The sequence below is a fragment of the Grammomys surdaster genome, unplaced genomic scaffold, assembly GCF_004785775.1.
Source record: "Grammomys surdaster isolate TR1022 unplaced genomic scaffold, NIH_TR_1.0 126271, whole genome shotgun sequence".
NCBI lineage: Eukaryota > Metazoa > Chordata > Mammalia > Rodentia > Muridae > Grammomys > Grammomys surdaster.
The window spans coordinates 1,423,551-1,443,493 of record NW_021621071.1 but is presented as its reverse complement, the minus strand read 5'-3'; the positions used below and the strand labels follow the sequence as shown (position 1 = coordinate 1,443,493).

Here is a 19,943-nt window from a genome sequence, read left to right as displayed (position 1 = left end):
GAATATTCATCAGCATTTTTATGCTAAAAATGTGAATTTAGTCATGAAATATACTTATAGCATCTTCAAAAGGAGCTGATGAGTGAATCACCACGACTTTTTCTTTTTGGAAATGTGCTATGAAGAAAAGAAGGCAAAAGCAACCAAGTAGGTTTATACATTTCCCTAAACTGTATAATGTGAACACCATCTTAAGTCCTGGTGACACTCAGGAAGCACGTGTCATCCTGACTGCGCTGAGGAAGCGGCAGTCCAGGGGGACCAACAGCACATGCACAGTACCGCAGAAGGAAGGTCGATGAAGTTAGGCAAGCTCATGTACACAACAGGCTAAAGAACCAGACAATTACAAAACAAGGAGATACTGGGAGGGGAATCTAATGGATATGCAGAGTTTTTCCTTTTCTGTCTATCTTTTTTGAGACAGTGTCCCATCCCCAACCCTCTGGAATGTTCTGTATAGACCAGCAGAGATTTGCCTGCCTGTGCCTCCTGAGTGCTGAGAGAAAAGGCATGAAGGCTTGACACTAACCGTGTAAATGCTCACCTAGCTAGTCTCTGTAATAGACAGGAGCATGGACTTCTTTCCTCCGAGCCCACGGGTAAGTGTCAGTAACTGTTAGGTGCTAGATTATGGAATACAGGTGTGTCTCAGGGCAGTGACTATGCTGCCACACATGCATTTCAGTTATTTTAAGAAATGGCACATTACAATTGCATATGAGCCACACACAGAGAAGGGGCTGCAGGAGCAAGTAAGTCTGTCAACTTTCTCAAAAACAACTCTTTCTCCACATCTACCCCAGCCACGTTCCCAGCATGCCATTAACAGTAGAACATTCTACCCTCAAAGAGAAAAAACCCTCATGACTCCATCTTTCTGCTAGTAGTTCAGTGTGGGAGGAATTTTTAAGTCTGAGAATTCAGGCAACAGAGGTGGAGTTATGAAAATGTAGAGTGTACATGATTTCCTATAACAAGGTCTTGACTCCTCTGGACTAGCCACTGTCAGAAAATATTACCTTTTAATTTCTTCCTGTGTTTGTTTTATAGATTCAATGGAACTCTGAATGTCTCCCAGGTCTATCCCCTTCTTTCTTCGTGTACTTGGTTTTACAGATTGACCTAAAAGACATTTAGAATGAACTTGTAGTCACAATCTATAGTTAAATTTAATGACTCATGTAATAATTTTTCTAGGCATTGGTTTGGATGGCCACAGACTAATAAAATAAATGTAATATTCTGCATTTTTAAGTCTCAAACATATCAAATCAAAACTAGAACACCGAATAGAGTAGTTAGAAATTAATTTTTACCATCAGTTTTATTTTTTTAATCTACTAAAACAAGCGAAATATATTCCATTTAACATCTGTAGTAAGAGGGCTGGGGAGGTGGCTCAGTGGTTAAGATTTCTGCCTGTTGTTCATTTCCCAGCACCTATATGGCAGCTCGCAGCTGTCTGTAATGTCAGTTCCAGGGGATCAAAAACCCTCACACAGACATACATGCAGGTAAAACACCAATGCATATGACACATAAATCAACGTCTACAAATCTGAGTTACTTTGGGGACGACATCACTGTTCTGGCCTGCTGGCCTGGATCTGACGAGGGTTGTGTTCTGAGCTGCATTCACCTTCTAGCACTGCTAATATCTCAGTCCCTTTCCAACTGTGCTCGCATCTTTTTCTCAAGGTTCTTGTTCTAAACTAAGGATCATAGGGTTGCCCCTGCTCCACAGTTTTAAGGCATCGTGTCAATAAATATTAGCAGACACATTACAGGTAATACAGTGTACTGATGCGAGAGGCAATTAAAGAGTTAGAAATATCTGCACATCCAACGTATTCATATCCCATACACCCATCCTCCAGGCTCCTTGAACTTGCACAGCTAACTCATTCCAAGGACAAGCTGGGTTTAGTCCCCTCTGCTGTATAGTGACACTGCACAAGTCTCTTTCTGCCATTACCACCCCAGGGCCCAAGCCTGGGGTCAGGCTACTACATGGATCATTTAATGGCCTCCTTTACTACTTATCTCTCTGGTGTTACCACTGCAAGTAAGTCAGGCTCCCAGCTTACTGTAAACTCACAGACACTGTGTTGAAAATAGATCGGAACACATTTCTTTCCGTTTCCTACAATGTCAAAAGTGTTACTTCACTCCCTTCTTAACTGTATCTTGATAGAGTTGAAGACAGTTCACACCGTATCTGACTTGGTCAAGACACTATGTAATCTAGTTGTCCATAAGTTTTCCACATTTATATTCTCATTTGTCAGTGACTTCCAAATACTACTAGCTCATTTAGGAATGAGAAACTCTTTTGAAACATGAAGTGACTCAAAACTTAGAATATGCTTCTTGAACGCAGTCATCACCATCTCACTGGTGCAGAGGAGCTGGTACTGCAGTGTCGGCTCACGTCTCACTGGTGCAGAGGAGCTGGTACTGCAGTGGCTGCAGGCTTCTCCTCTCTCCACCTCCCGTGCCTTTACCTTAGTGACTCTAAGCTGATTGCTCATCCATAATCCAATCAGTTTTCATATCCAGTTCCTGTTTCCACAGACACTCGAACATTCTGAGTTAATGTGAAAACCACTTACATATACCTAACAGCAGAGAAAAAGATGTCCTTAAAGATGACTCCCAGTGACCTGTCTCCAACCCCTATCTTTACCTTCACTTCCAGATGAGTCCTGGATGTCGGGCTCTGGGGAAGAATAGCCTTTTGCCACTTTCTTCTGTTGCCTTGCTGGTTTATGTTTCATTTTTGGAACACTAACCTGAAAAAACCATATTTATTATGTGAATTTTCACTATAACCTGGAATTATAGCCTCTGCACTCGAATGTACAACTGTCAAAACCACCGATGGGTGCAACGCTTGGGAATGAAAGTGTGAACAATCTGATGACATTTAACAAGACGCGCTCGCTGGATTCAGCAAGCAACCCTGTTAGCTGATTTTAAGTGGGTACTAAGACTAAAAACAAAGAAATGTATGAAGTAACTTCCCTCCCCGACCTGCACACACACAATCGCTCCTTCCTTCACAGAGCAGGTGCATGCTGTCCGATTGTATGCTCTTCACCTTTAAGTCTATACAGACACAATACATCCACCCGACTTGTGTATCTGTCTCAGAGACCGCCAGTGTTTCACACAGCATCTTATGTCGGTCTCAATGTTGGATACCCACTGGATGATGTTAGGTGACTTGGGTAATGCAGAAAGCAGTTGATGGTAAACTGAAATTATACTTTTTGCAGTACACCTAACCTTACTAAAGACATCTATGTGCAGGCACAGGATGCAGATGTGGATTAAGCATTAGCTAGGAATAATAAACTGTAAAGTAGTAAGTAATAGGTTTGAAATTGTGGTCACCAGCCCCAGACTTAAAAACCAAAATCAAGAGAAGAAATGAATCAAAGGTAAGGGACTGTGCATGCTTAGAAATACAGGAAGTCAATGGTCACCAGTGTGAAATCCAGGCCAGCCAGGGCTACACAGTGGGACTTTGACTGAAATGACTGAAAAACATAAATCCAAACAAAGTTTTGCAATTTGAAATTGTAATAAGATGCATATATGATAAATGTTTCCATCTCTAAACTACTATGTAGTTAATTAACTAGCGTTGATTATCTCAGTGTAGTGTACCGCCTCCCAAGTTCTGCAAGTCCTCATCCCTGCCTTTTCAAGTTGCTGGGAGTCTGTAATCTACTTCCTGATTCTGGGGACCTGTCTACTTGGAAACTGTAGGATATTTGTCCTTTAGAGTGTACCATGTTGGAGCATGGAACAGAACTTAACTATTTTTATGCATGGCTAATAGCCCACTATATGGCTATACTATGTTTTGTATATGCATGTATCTGTTAATGGATCCTGCAGTTTCTCCCTTCTGAGCATTGTGAACATTCTCAATGAACACTGTTACACTGTATTTATAGTTCTGATTTTTAATTTGTTTTGGTGTAGAAGAGCTGGATCATGTGGTCATTTTGTGTTACGTAGTCTTTTAGGAACTGCTAAACTGTTTTTCCCCAATGGCTGCAAATTTTATGTTCCCATCAGAGATGCACTGGGGCTCTAGTTTCCATACCTTCACCAACACTTGTCTGTCTGTCTGTCTGTCTGTCTCTCTCCCTCCCTCCCTCCCTCCCTCTCTCTCTCTCTCTCTCTCTCTCTCTCTCTCTCCTCCTCTCTCTCTCTCCTCTCCCTCTCTTCTTTCTCTCTCTCACATAGTAGGTGGGAAGTAATAAACTAATTGTGGTTTTGAGTTGTATTTCATATATCAATATTAAACATTTTTATGTGTTTTTTGTTTTGTTTTGGCCATTTGTGTCTTCTTTGGAGAAATGTTTAGTCATTTGCCTTTTTAAAAATTCAGGCTGTCTTTTTGAAAAGTCAGGGACTTTTTAAGAAGTTCGGACATTTATACATTGTTAGATAAATGGTTAGCAAATACTCTGATTCTGTATCTTGTCTCCTTGCCTTCTTCATGGCATGCATCATCTGATGTTTAATAATGTAGAAGGTTTGTTTGTTTGTGTCTGGGTGCTTTGCCTGCAAGTATAGATATCCAACCATGTGTGCCTAGGGCTGGTGGAGGCCACATGGGGACACTGGATCCCCTGAACAGGAGTTAGGAACAGTGGGGAGTTGCTGCGTAGGTGCTGGGAGCTGAGCCTACATCAGCTGTGTTCTACAGCGGAGTGCGCTCTCTATCCCCAGCGGGTTAATGCTCTGGTTGTTGGTGGTATTTGTGCTTTTAGTGTCTTATTTAGAATCTATTTCCAAACACGAAGTCATGATGGCTTACACTGTTTCCATGCATTTTATAGTCTTAGCTCTCATTTTATGTATAGATCTACTCTAAGTTACTTTTGTACATTGCAAAGCAGGCAGATTTACCTCAGTACCATTTGTTTAAGTCTTTTTCCAAGGAGTGGGAGATATCATTGCCAAAAATAATTTTTAAAACTTTTTTGAAAATTTACTTCATTTTTATGTGCATGAGTGTTTGCAGAGGAAGGTGCAGGTCCCCTGGAGCTATAGCAATAGATGGTGGGCGCTCCATGTGGGTGCCTGGAATGGAACCCAGTCCTCTGGAGGAGTGGTGACTGTTCTTAACTGCTAAGAACTTTTACATCCAGACTCAGTTTTATTCCACTGGCCTATATGTCAAGTCTATCCTTATATCATCAAAATGAATGCTTTCATTACTCTGGCTTTGGGATAAACACTGAAACTGGAAAATATGTCTTCCAATTTTGTTCTAAAGCAAACAAAAAAAGTTGTTTTAGCTATGTAGGGATGGACCCTCACAATTCCATAAGACTTTAAGGATCAGCTTTCTCATTTCTACAGACTATCTTGTGCTGCACTGTAATAATATAAACTCTTCCAGTGCAAGAAAACACACTATCTTTTCATTTCCTGTTGTCTTATCGACGTTAGAATTCTCACTGCGCAAGCCTCCCACATCTTCATTCTCTTTATTACTGGGAATTTTACTCCTCTGGATGCTATTATAGACTGGACTATAAACTTAATGAAAAGAAAAGTTGTTGTTTGGATATTTTTAGAAATCTTTAATATTATCTATCAAACATTACATTTCTTGCTGCCTTAAGGCTCTGTTTTTGTTTGCGGCTTTCAATAATCTGAGCTTATCCTATTATAAACCTGGGAGTATAGGAGGCTTTCCTAAACACATTTCACTCATTTCTGCCCCTGGTCTCCTTGGGGACTCCATAATTCCTATAACCCAGCAAAAGGTGTCCCAGTGGGTCTCTGAGGTTTTGTTCATGGTTTCATCGATTTGTTCCTTCTGATACTGGATCATTTGAATAGCTCTCTCTCTTTCATGTAACTGAGTCTGTCTTGTACCTACATAAATGTATTGGTAGATTCCTCTAGCAAGTTCCCCATTACTGTGCCTTTCGGCTATTGTATTATGTTTGATTCTTTTGTATAACATCGTATTGACAGTCTCAGAAGTGAGTGTACCCACACATGCCCTCTAGTTAGCAAGTGTCCTGATGGGTATGTGTGTGTGCGCGCACACACGCCGTCTACTTTGCCCTTTTTGGATTCAGGGGCTTATGTGGGAACACAGACCTCACAAGACTGTAGTGTGCTCAGGAAGACGTAAGGAGGGCACCCCTACAATGCTTTGAAGCCTTTTCTGCTCCTTTATTCCCTTAGTTGTTCAAATGTTTCAATATTTGGAGAGTTCTGGTAGTTTTTGCTTTTTTTTTTTTTTAAATGTTTCTTTGAGGTATTAAGAGCTGCCTGTTATATCATTTTACTTATCTAAAAATTTAAAATTTAAACCTAATTGCCAAGGATACTAAAGATTTAGCAAACTGATAAGCCTATAGAATCTAGCTACCTTTACGTTACATACCATTGGAGTGCGATGCTTCACTTTGGTCTGGATAACTCCATCCTTTTCAAATTGTATCATATCATTAAGTGGGTCCCATGGCCGGGTACTAAAAGAAAAACAGAAATTAAATAGCTATAGAACTTAGTTTCTTATTAGATTCCATTAAGTAATCACAAATGCTGTCCTAATTTTAAGATTTTCTATAACGAATCTTCTGATTCTTAGCTTATTTGGAAGACTACTATCCTAAAGTATAAACTAATACTAGAACACCAAGCTTCAGACCTCACACTATGAAGCTGGGCGTCATGGTACAACAACCCTTTAATCTCAGCACTGGGCAGATGTAGGTGTATCTCTAAGCTCAAGTCCAGCCTGCTCTATATATTGAGTTCCAGGCAGCCAAAGCTATTTCAAAAAAACCAAATAAATAAATGAATAAGCAAAAATAAAGACAAAATTTCACTTTATGGGCTAAAGAGGTAACTTGGTGGTTAAGAGCAGTTACTGCTCTTGCAGAGAACCTGAGTTCAGGTCCCAGCATCCACATAGTGGCTCACAACCATGTAGACGTCTAGTTCTGGGACCTAACACCTCTTCTGACAGTCCTGGTCTCCTGTATGCACATGGCACACATGAACTCACAAAGACTCATACAATACACATAAACATTTAAATCTATAAAAATAAAATTTCACACTAATTCATAGGTTGATAATAAGTATATTAGACATATAAAGGCAATAAGTTATATGTTTTTAAATAAATGTTTAAATGACTTACTCTGAAAACTTGTAGTGCCACTCTCCTGTGAGTGCGTCAAGTTCAAATAACTTACAGACCCACTCTTCATTCTTTGTTTTTCGTTCTCTGGCAGCTTGTCTTTGAGCTTCTTCCAAAACATACTTTTCTTGAGTAGCTTCTGTTTGGTCTTTGGCATTTATAGCTTTTGTCACTCGTTGCCAGAGTCTAATATACATGTAAAATAATATTTAAAAAAAGCAACCAGCAAATGAAAGATACAGATTTTTATTGTTTACTGAGAGTAAATACCGCTCATGTGGGTTCTAACAATGTGTTTGTTCATATGCTCAGAAATGACTCAGGAAACGAAACCCTGCCTTAACTCGGAAACACTTACTAAGCTCTTTTTGCAAGAGAAATCAATTCTATGAGTTCCTAAACACAGTGAAAACTGTTGTCTGAGGCTGACAGGAATACAGAGAAGGACATCCCCACAGTCCTCCACAGTTTAAGGAGGTCCTTAGATGATTCTGACACATCCTCTGTAGGAGTCCCAGACCTCAGGATGATCCACCAGAGACCTTGGATGCAGGGATTATCAGAGAACTTTTAAATTCAGCCTCTAGGAACAGGCCAGAATAGACTTTTTAAATGCCTTCTAGATTTACATATACCAACACTGTTGAGAACCACTAATTTAACAAAAAACAGCATGAGAAAATGATTTTCCTAATTAAAATTTAGCTTCTTTCACCAGCTAAATGAGAGTATTACATCTTTGTTTCATCTGTCTGAGAAGGACTATGTCAAAACTGAAAGAGGCTTTAAAATGTGTTACACATTCTACTTAAGTGGTAAGAAAAAAAAAAGGTTTCTTTTTCTAAGTCTTGTTATCTCATGCTTAAAGTATGTTGAGCTGGCCCAGTCTACTCCCAGTATACTGGAAGTAGAGACAAGAAGATCAGTAATAATAATTCATGGTCAATCTCAGCTATATAGCAAAGTTAAGGCTACTTTGCTCTGGATAAAACTGCATATTAAAAAATAAAAAATACTGAATGATATACACACATCAAAAATGAATGTATGTGTTGACTACATGTCCCTTGGGACAGGGAGCATCACGTGACTGTTACACCGGAAATAGAATTTAAAAACAGACGGATACACATTTTCCAATGCTGACAACCTAGATTTTACGTAGAGAATAAAGTCCATGTAGACCTGAGTCCTGGAAGCAGGACCACAGAGTAAGAGGTATCACATGTGGACACAGAACACTTAACCAGGAGATACAAACAGCAACTTTATCCAAGTCTGAGAGTTCTAGAAAGAATTTCATCACTTAATAACATAATCTATGGAAGTGCCCAACTAACTTAAATCCTTTAGAAACCAGGACGTCAAGTGGTATTATCTGTCTCAGAGGACAGAACAAATGTAGGTTTTGTCCTCTTCACTTCACCTTTCCATCTAAGCCAGATTAGAAAGCAGAAGCCAAGCAGAAGCTGAGAACCACTGATCGAGTCTATAATTTTATGCAAATAAAACTTAAAGCACTGGAGTACAGAGAGAAAGAGGAGGACATTTTAGCTCTGAGCTACAGAGAATCAAGGTGACCTGTGAAGCTCCGTGTGTCACGTACACCAACCCAGAATGCTTCCAATCCCATAAACGACAAACTCTCTTGCAGAGTTAACAAGACAGCAGACAGAAAACAGTGTGACAATACTAATGCAATGCAAAATACTCTGTAATTTTCATGAAGTTAGCTAAAAACCGTGTACTTACTTCTCTGACTCAAAATCATCCTGTTCCTCAAACTTGACAGTGTGCCTTATTAATCTCCACTGTTTAATGTCAGGAGTTGGGTTCCAGAAAATCTCTGAGTTATCAGTCTTTTTGTCGTTAATGAAAACTTCACTATCCTATATTTAAAGGAATTAAACATTAATAAAGTTTATTTTTATTTAGAAGAGAATCACATAGTAAATATACTAACAAATTCTTCCTGCTGATGAATTCCACTAAAAAATATCCTAAAACAAATGTAACTAGTACATTTCTCAAAATCTCAAATTCTTTCCATTTGTATAAAAAAAAATAGGCTAGCTGCACAGAAAGTTCATGAGATTTTATAAGTTTTACTTAACAAATTTCAAATATTACAGGCAAAGCCTCAAGATCTACATCTGAACTGTCAAAAGTGCAGTGTTTGCAGTCCCGAGATGCTGTGCACAACGGAGGAAATTGGATTACTGAGAAACATCTGACAGTCTTTCTTAGCATTAAAAAGTGAACACAGTCTATATACTATATATATATATATATATATATATATATATATATATATATATATATGCTTATATATAGTATATATATACTTTATATATATTTATATACTTTATATCTTTAGAACAACTATTTGTCAAGATGTGGTGGCATATACCTTTAATGCCAGCACCCAAGAAGCAGAAGCAGGCAGAGCTCTGAGTTTCTGACCAGTCAGGGCTGCAGAGTGAGACCCTGTCTCAAAATAAAATAAAGTGACAAAGATGGGACCAGGGAGATAGCTCCGTGGGTAAAGGCATTTGCTACCAAGCCTGATGACCTATTTCTGAGACCCATACAGTGAAAGGAAAGAACTGACCACGTACACAGGCAGAATTTAAAAAGCCATTTTGTAGAAGCTATGTACCCACTGGCCGAGTCCTTAAATCTAGCTTCAGTTTTCACCTTGTTTGTTTGTTTGTTTGCTTTTTGCTTATTGTAATTCAGAATAGCATACGGTAAGTGAAAATACATGTAAAAGCATACCACACTCCATTTCAGTCACTTAAGCTCCTTGTAAGAACTTATATAAATATGAACCGAGGTTGGCAGACAGGAAAATCAAAGCTATTGTTGTTACATACTACTGTACCTTCCTATCCCCTACAAAAGAAATCTCTCTCTCACCGGAAGTGCTGTCCAGCGAGAGTCCCGGGCTCAATTCTCAGCTCACAGCTTAGGTTAATGCTAGTTATTGAGACGCTCTGTGCTTTACTTTCCTCCCTTTTCAATGGAGACATCTTATACATCTGTCAGAAAGGTGGCTCAGCCACCAATTCTGACTGCCTGCGCCTAATCCTTGGAACCCTCATTGTAGAATGAGAGTACTGACTTGTGTAAGTTGTCCTCTGACTTCCACATATGGGTCATGGCACATGTACAGATACACACACACACACACTCACTCTAAATAAATAAAATGAGGAATATGAATGGGTATCTATGTACTCACTTCATGAAGTCTAACCAAGTATTAATAAGTATTGACAAATAAAGAGTTACATTCTTAATAACGTACACAGTAAGTGCCATATAACTAATAGCTGCTTCTATTCATTTAAAAGTCTTAGAAACAAAACATACAAAACAAAGAGTTACTGGCAACAGAACAATACTAAAATACCTGCTTTTAAGATAAAGTTTATTTAACTAGTGTTACTTTTATAATATGATTGCCCATTTTCTCTATCAGATACAATTATTTTTATAATGCTAACATACAAAAATACTTACCCAATGGCCTTCCAAAGTAGCTAGGACTTCTTTTCCCAATTTAAGTTTCCCTGATATTTGATTAACGTAATCACTACTCCCTAGAAATGGCTTTTAAAAAAGAAAGTATTGAGTATTTTAGTTTATATTCACATACACTGTAGATAATCACATTTCAAAAAATTATACCTACCATACTCTTCAAAGTAAAAACAGTGAAATCCTGACTCAAATTTAAGTTAGAGATTTTTAAGAAAGATAAATTTTAATTATGATTATGTAAAATATATCTAAAACCAGACTATGAAATTTAAATAATTTAAAGAGATTACACAGGTATAAAGATTCACAAGCTATGCAGTCTGGAATGCTGTTCTTGCCAAACCTCCAGGACTATATCCCATTGACATGGCAACACATTATTAAGAGAAACACCTCAGAACTCTGAGGAATTTAAAAAATTAAAAAGAAGTCTTTCCAAAATGTAGGATTAGAAGAAAGAATACTGTTGGGAGCGACCCTACTTAAACATTAATGGCCTAAGTCAGCCATACATGTCTACTGACACAACGTCTTGGCCTCTGTGGAAAAGCACTAACCCTAGAACAGATAGATAGCTATAGATCTTATGAATGGTAGCCTTTGGTGGGAAAGTACTAGCCTAAATCAGAACAAATGAACAATAGATCTTATTGACAGGTACATGGTAACCTGTTCCACCCTGCTTCTTCTGTGAACTCTTCACCCAGCCAATATCCTGTTCTGAAAGACATCTGTACTCTCCCTGAGATCACCTGCGCTCCCCAGAAACAAAGAGACCCTACGTCATCCCCCTCCCCATATCCTGCTTCTATGTGTATATAACCCCATGTGGAAAAATTAAAATTTGACAGCTTGATCAGATTTCCAGACTTGCTGTTCGTTTCTAGTGTGCCCTTGTCCCCCATTCTCTCTTTCAGGTGGTCCCCTAGTACCAGTCCACCGCCCTGCAAACCTGGGCAAAACACAATATTGCCTAAAGTGTTTCCTCAGAGAGAAAGTTTTGATGCTTCGATACTTCATGACATTTGTATTGTCTAAGAGCACTCGTGATGCTCCAGCTAGTACCACACATGTGTAAGAACAGGCAAAGCAAGGGGGACTGCATGGCACACTACTTAGGAGTCCCTTTCATTAAAAAAGAGATCCCAGTCACTGAAATACCAGCCTGAAGCAGTTAACAGCAGCTATCATTATAGTTCCTACTTTTATTTGAACACAGTGTACTAAATTATAACTGACATTGTGAAAAGGATTCAAAATCCCCTTCTGTTGACAGAATTTTCGAAAGGTGGCTTCAACAGTGTCTACTCATTTCCTCTCCCAGTCCACATTCTTCTTCAATGAGATCTTGCCCCTCCAGAGAAGTGCATAAAAATCCCTCTTCCCCTGGGCTTGGGTGGGTGGGTAACTCTTCAATACAAGATAGTAGAGAGGTAAATTTGGCTTCCAAGTCTAGTGATGGAAGGCAACTGAGTTCTCACCTTGCTACCATGACACTTGTATTTGGAAACCTTATGCTCCTAAGCCCTCCAGCTACCTTAAAGCGGCCATGCTATCAAGAAGCTAAGTCCCATGGAGAGGTCACATGAATGGGTATGAAGTGTGGCCTTTCAGGCAACAGACTCATAACAAACCAGGCAAGTCTGTAGAAAGTTCTGGTCTCAACTAATCACTCAGATTTTTCAAGACTTCCTGGTGCCCAACATTTTCTAAGAGACAAGTCATGTCTAATATGCCCCGTACAAAGTTTTGGCATATAAGTATGACGAGCACATGGTTATCTATAATATATAAGTTCACAGTATTTTTTTATATAGAAATGATAACTAATATAAAACTGTCTTACTGTACACAACCAGAGTCTCATTCATAGATACCTTCTGGGGTTTTGTAAAGCACTGTTTTAATTCACAGAGATACTTCAGTCACTTAAGTCGTATTACCTCTATGGCACCAGGTTTATCATTTCAATTTATCATTACAATTAACAAAAGGAATGGCAATGTTAATTTATCTCCAGTTGTACCAAGATCCTCACAGAGATGCCCTTGCATGGGTTTCTCTTTGACCTGACATAAATCATGCTTTTTAGTTAGTTCTTACTTCACAACTAAACCTTTTTCCTTCAGTATTTACAGCACAACTTCCCCTTAATTCAGTAATAGCACTGAAAGGAAAAATATCAGCTCAGGACCCCCAAGACCAAGTTCTCAGCACAAAGGAGATTTGTTTCTCCCAGAGGGACAAAGGACAGGGATAAGGAACAAAGAAAGAAAGGAGACAGAGGAAGACAAAGAAAGGGGAAGGGAACATGGAGAAGGGGCTGGGGTATCTGTCCGAAATGGGACAAAGGACTGCCTCTGGACAGAGAAGAGACAGATGTGGCACACAGGAAAGTGGAAGTTTGTGAAGATAAAGTGGAAACCCCATGTTAGGATGAGGTGGTTAATTTTAATTGGACATGTTAATTAGATGACCCAAAGGGAAGAGACCTTGGTGGCTAGCTTTAGGAATGGAATGGAATGGTTTTTAGCAAGGCAGAGGGATAGGGAGACGGGCAATGCCACTGGACCACGTGCTCCAGTGAGCTAGTGTCTTTTCAGCCTTCTCTTACCAACCTTTAGTTTAAATTCAAGTACCGCACTGTATCCAGTCTTCTGACAGGTAATACTGACAGTTCCACCAAGCTCCAGTGTCATTGTGCCATAAAGAATTCCTAAGGAAAAAAAAAATGACAAAAGCTTGAAGACAGAGAGACACTGATGTAAAACAGGCAGCATTCTGTAATTTTATCCTTTCTAGCATAAACTTGCCATCTCAGACCATTCTGTCTCACTCAATTAAAAAATTGTAATACAGACATAAAGCCTGTTCTAGAACATTAAAAAGTGTATTCATATTATGTTTAGTTGGCAATTTTACAGACTATTTAAAGTACAGAGGTGGGCCAATGGGATCGGATGTAAAAGCACTTCCTGCCAAACCTCAGGCTCTGAGTTGTATCACTGGGACCCACACGGGAGAAAGAAAGACCCTACTCCTAAAGGTTACACTCCAACCTCCACATATACACAGTAAGTGTAATAAACAACATGGCTAATCCTCAAATCAGCAGTACCCTCTGTGCTCTCTGGTAATTCATGGACATGCTTGGCAGTAAGCTGACACTGAGGCACAACTAGGCCCACTGTGTTGTTTCAATGTCAATACTGTAAAAAAGAAAAAATCCTTCTGCAAAATAGTTTTGTCATATGTTTTGCACTTTCGTGGTTTTTTTATTGTTGTTGATAACTGATTTGGTGGAACGCTGAAATACTGGGCTATAGTGTTCTGTAGTACAAGGTGATGATGGTCCTTACAGAGGAGGATTTGCTAGTGCTTCATTCAGTTGGGTTAAAGTGTTAGTCATGTGCGCACTGTGTGTGTGTCAATGAATCAGTAACATAAGGAACATTGAATAAAATGCCTCTAAATACATGCACACATAATACAAGGCTATGTGCTCAGTAGTAGATGGAAACTGTGATAAGAGATTCGAAACATTGTAAACTCTTTACTTTCTCTAGAAACAAAGTAAGTTCTGTATTCCAAACCATTCTAAGTTACAGAAAGTTGAATAGGTTTGTTTTACAGAATTAGGCGGCTTAGGCGGCCTTTGTTAGCAAATGGACAATATTAACTTCTGAGAGGAAACAGACAATGCAATGTTGTCTCTCATACCTATTTGGTCATGGAACTCCCTTTTTATAAAATAATTATTGAAACTTGACAACATGGAAAACATGTATGTTACCTTCTTTTTAAAATCACTTTACCCCCATGTTTTAATCTTATTATTTTCTAAGCAGTACACTGTTGTGGGAGGGAAAAAAATTCTCATTGCTTGTTGGGCAGTGATGTAATAAATGATATAAAATTTAAAAATATTAATTCTTATTCATTTAAATTGCAGGTATTTTATTTCTATGTTAAGAACTATATGCAAAGCTCTGAGCATTATCCAGCCTTTTGACAAATGTCAACTAGCACCCACTGGTGATCTCAACACTAGGGAGGCTGGGGGGGGGGGGCACACCTGACTTTAAGGACAGCCTGAGCTACATAGCAAGGCTAGGACTCAGAAACTGTCAAATTGAGTCAAGAAAATAATTTAAAGGACTTGCTATATTGAAAACTAGCAGATTAAACTTTTTAAAGAGTTTTAATGCAAGAGTGAATTAAGAAAACTTTTAAGGGTTCTGAATAGGTAGTACCATTTAATTTGAAAACTTTCACAGGAGATAAATACAAGGAAATTCCATTATTATAAATCACTTTCTTAAGGTATGCATCACAAAAAAGGTAAGTCTGTGTGAATGACTTCACCACTGACGTAGTCAGCGAACAGCACTGTGCTCACAGAACTATGAGCCAAAGTTTTCAAAGAACTATTTCTCAGTTGATCTCAAGCGTAACCAATTCCAGCCCCATACGTTTACTTAGAAAAAAGTTGTAAGAACCACCTGCTATACGAGTGGAAAACAGTTACCTTTACAGTGAGCGTATGGCATTGTCATGACGTAATCTTCACCTCGGTTCAAGAACGTTAACCGGGCTTCTCCCTCCAATATCGCAGATAATGAGTTTCCTTAAAAAAAAAAAAAATTAAATTTCACAAAATGAATCCAACCAATTCAAAACAAAGTATATTTGGGACATCGACATTCCTTTAGTAGAAATATTTAAAATATCTTAATCCCAATCCACGTGCCAAAGCATACATTCCCCACCTTATAACTAAAGCATTACTTGATTCATATTCTCAATCTTATAAAATGAAATTTAATGTTTCTTTTCTTTTTTGTTTTTTGAGATAGGGATTCTCTGTGTAACCCTGGCTGTCCTAGAACTGATAGATAAGGCTGGTCTCAAACTCAGAGACCTACCTCTGCCTCCCAAGTGCTGGTATTAAATGCATGTGCCCCTATTGCCTGGCTAAAATGAGTATTTCCAAAAAGCATACTTAACATGTTTAGTAAAGTCAAATGAAAAAAATCCCATCATGACTAAGTCACAATATAGGTTAAGACTAAAGTTTTAAATATTTATAAATGATTCAATGACTACTTAAATGCTTTAAAAATATGCATGAATGCCATATTCACTTTTTTCTTTCCTTAACATCTGGATCTTTAATGGGGTACAATTATTTTAAGCATTAAGTGTGATAGTATGAGGTACTGCATAGAGGAGTCTGGCTTGGTAGCACATACCTGTATCAACATTTGGGAGGTAGACACAGGAGGACTGGGGCTCCAGTATCAGCCTGAACCACACAAAAAGGCCTTAAGTGACTATCTCAAATGACTAGGGGCTGTGAATGAAGGTCTGCTCTTATCTACCATGCCCAAGGCTAGGGTCTAATCCCCTGTCCACTTGATCCGCCTGCTTATGTGTGTACGTACCCACCTATCTATCTAACCCAGTATCCTTTTTTTTTGAGACAGGGTTTCTCTGTGTAGCCCTGGCTGTCCTGGAACTCACTCTGTAGACCAGGCTAGCCTCGAACTCTCGAACTCAGAAATCCGCCTGCCTCTGCCTCCCAAGTGCTGGGATTAAAGGCGTGCACTACCACTGCCCGGCCTAACCCAGTATTCTAAAACGTCCCCATTACCTCTGGGGAAACACTGATCTGTTTCTTATCATTCTATTACTACCAATTCTAGCCAGAACTAGAAAATATATAACTTACATTTGGCTTATCTTACCTAGCACATATTTTTAGATTTGCCTATGCAACTGTATTAAACATTCATCTTTTCAATGGAGGATCAGTATTCTACAGCTATGAAAGGTCTCTAGGAGTTGATATTGGATGTGTGCACAGCCATGACCTTCCCCTGGCTCCCAACCAGCCCGGCCTCTGGTAGCTTCCATTTCTACTGTCTCCAGATCAACTTTTCTAAAAGAGATGCCACGTGCTATTTGCTTAATAGGCTACTTCATAAGTTATATATACACAGTCTCCTCAGATGTCTATACTCAAAGGGAGAAAAAGGAGGATTAAAAAAGAAAACAACAACCCATAAAGTACCCTTGTGAAGTCTGGATTCTTTCAATTTATAAAGGCCAGCCCTGGTACATATACATTGTATTAAAACATAAGAAAAAGAAAGCAAACTGCAGAAACAATACCAAAACATAAGGCATGCACGTGGTGCTCAGTCAGGGATGTCTACAGGGTAAACAGGACTCACTGAAGCCACGTGCAGTGTGGCTGGGGTGGGCACGGGAACTGAAGCTTGAGAGGACTAATCCCAATATAAAATATGAGGAACTTCTGAAAAAAAAAAAACCCAATTCAAATCAAAAGCCTATTTGATGTGGGAGGGGGTGTTGAGAAACTAAAGGCACATGCCATGGTGCTCCTGACAGACGCTGCTATACTGTATAGGTCTCCTGTCACAGACCTGTTTCTGACTCTGACCACTCACATAATTAAAATTTAGATTTCTGTTTATATATTTTAGCTTTTCTATTTCGCACTTATGCTTGTTTTCTCTCAGGTTTAAAACCCTTAAATTTAATTCTCTGAGTTTTTAAATATCTTTAAAATTAGAAAGCCAAATAATAGCATTTAAAGATAATATTCTACCACTTATAATTCATAACTATGTCTTCTTTGAATTATCAAAGGCACTGTAGTAAGGTTTCCTACCATATTATTCTAAAGTCCTTTCTGTACCCACAAACATTTTCAAGAGTACATCACTAGCCCAAGGTTAAATACCATTACTGAATGACCCAGGGTCAAACTGGATTCTCTCTATGCTCAAAGACTAAAAAATCAAAGAGCAATTCCCTCAGACACACTGAAACAAAACCAGACAAGCTGATGAGATAAAGGTAACATAAACTCACAATGCATGAGAAGGCTGTGGTAGGCCCTCACTGTGTCCTTCCTTAATGGTGCTCTGCATGTATGTGCTGAAGTTAGATACAATGTGCCTTTATAAGAACTAGAAAGGGCTCAGTTAAAGATGGCGCTTAAATGACATGAATTCCTTGCCAAAAATCACAAATAAAATTTTTTTTTTACAAATGAAAATGTACAGGAAAACACTACATTTTGGAGAAGCACAGTTTAGGACAAGGGAACACTCACCATAAAACTTGGACTTAGCTAGGATGCTACCGCTAAGGCAAAATCCATCTTTTCGGTTACTGACATAAAAGGCAGATATCGGTGGGTGATGAGACACCTATTGAACACAGGAAAAGTCACGACATTTAACAAAACAAGCTTGCTAGTGTGTTAGTATCAAAAGTTCAAATCTAAGCATTAGTACAAAGGAACAGTTGGTATGCAACAGAATGAGCATTAATGATTACAGTAACCAGGTTTCTGTCTCTAAGGAAATACACCCGCTGGCATCGCAAGGCAAAAAAAAAGGTCTACAAGTTCAAGTAGAAATGATAATATACCGTTTCTAACTTGAGATTATAATATAGCTTCCAGAGGGGAGGGTTTTAGGAGTCCCTCTAGCCCTGCCCCCCACCCCAACAACGGGTACACAAAGTTCAGAGTAAGCAGTCTTTGTGCTGTTAAAATGGAGGGAAGCACCACATGCTGAGGAACTAAATTCTCTTCTCAAAAGCCTGGGGTGATTATGGAAAGCAATCCCCCAGGCCAGTCAATGTAAGGAGAATTATAAACTGCTGGGCAGCTTAACTGGAGCCATGCACACAATGACAGCAGGTCATTTAGTCCCTGGACAGCGGGCAGTTAGTAGTATCCCGTACTGGATGGTCAAGGCTTACCAAACCTTACCTTATAATACACTAAACAACAGCGATTTACCAAGCTAGCATTTCTCATAAAAAGGTCCCAGTACCTTCCAGATTCTTTTCGTAGCATGCACTTCTCATACCTGTTCAGCAATATAGAAAGTTTTGCTGTTTGTTCTGGGATGAATCCATAAACAACGGAAAGTCTCACCAAGGATAGGATTATATGGTTTCTTCAGTCCCTGGTTTAAAAAAAAATCACTTTTAAAATTTACAAATACAGGTGTAAAGTTAAATTGTCTTACCTAGAATCTTATGAAGTTTCATAGTAAATAAAATTTTCATGAAATAAAAACATAACTTCAATCAGGATTCAGTCTAAATACAAACCTTGCAACTTCATGGTAACTGCTAGTAAACGATCTGAAGATTAGACATAAAAGCTTAAGAAAGCAGAGAACTCAAGAACATATAGAGAAGAAAGGGCCACAGGGGTAGAAAATGACCAAATTGTAAGATTACACATGTGTGAAAATCTTCACCAATAATAAATAAAATTTAAAAGTAAGAAAGCAACTCTGTGAGATGCAGGACACTTGTGTAAGCTGCCTCAAGAGAGCAATGGCTCCCTTAAAATGAGCTGCAGTCTGGCTGCTCCAGCATCTGTCCATCCATCTGCTGCAGGCTGCGTCTGGTCTACACTCTGGTTACTGCAGCGTTCTGCATGAACGTGGAGGGGCACGGATCTTTTCAATATAAAGCTACCATTTCGGTATTTACCCAGTATTGGAATAATACAGTCTTTGTATGTCAACATCTCCGTCTTTTGGATCTTTTCAGATAGACCTCAAATTTGATTTGTCCAGGTTCACACATATAATTCATAATATTCTTAGAAATAAAACCTCAATTTTTGAATTTGCACTTCGACATTCTTTCCATGAAATTCTGTGTATCAGTTCTCATGTTTGACCAGCACAATGCAAATGTACACTCTCCCAACTAAAGGAGTGTGACATCTACTCTATGAAACCACACTTCTCTGTGGATACAGTGATGTCCTACCATTGGGGTTAGTGGTGGCACCTGTCCTTGAATGACCACTTCATCTTTCCGTTAAAGCACTTTATTACAGTCTTATAATCTTTCCCACCACTGTACCTTCAAACATATTCCTTACTCTTGCTTTCTGACTGGAGTCCTTGGAATAGAATAGACAGAGAAACTAGAACATAGGAAAGCTGTTCTAGCTGTAGCTACCACAATAACCTTATCAGTCTATCAGAATGATTAAGACAACAAATGATCACAAACATCAACTGCACTCAGATGCTTCTGAAAGTTCAGTTATCCTTTCTGTGTGCTTCAGCAGCACCGCAGAGGGTCAGTGAGACACCTCAGCAGCACCACAGAGGGTTCTCTGAGACACCTCAGC

General features: G+C 38.9%; 1 protein-coding gene across 4 annotated transcripts in view; it reads right to left on the bottom strand.

The window, feature by feature from the left end:
* Osbpl8 (oxysterol binding protein like 8) overlaps positions 1-19,943 on the bottom strand; it is a 134,906-nt gene that overhangs the window by 4,403 nt on the left and 110,560 nt on the right. For all 4 annotated transcript variants that reach the window (XM_028759031.1, XM_028759032.1, XM_028759033.1 and 1 more), the window contains 10 exons: positions 18,652-18,750; positions 17,886-17,982; positions 15,270-15,368; positions 13,360-13,457; positions 10,721-10,810; positions 8,948-9,084; positions 7,196-7,381; positions 6,431-6,518; positions 2,690-2,795; positions 1,023-1,125 (listed from right to left, as the gene is read on the bottom strand). In XM_028759031.1, coding sequence (XP_028614864.1) covers positions 1,023-1,125; positions 2,690-2,795; positions 6,431-6,518; positions 7,196-7,381; positions 8,948-9,084; positions 10,721-10,810; positions 13,360-13,457; positions 15,270-15,368; positions 17,886-17,982; positions 18,652-18,750 — 1,103 coding nt within the window. The remainder of the gene's footprint in view (positions 1-1,022; positions 1,126-2,689; positions 2,796-6,430; positions 6,519-7,195; positions 7,382-8,947; positions 9,085-10,720; positions 10,811-13,359; positions 13,458-15,269; positions 15,369-17,885; positions 17,983-18,651; positions 18,751-19,943) is intronic.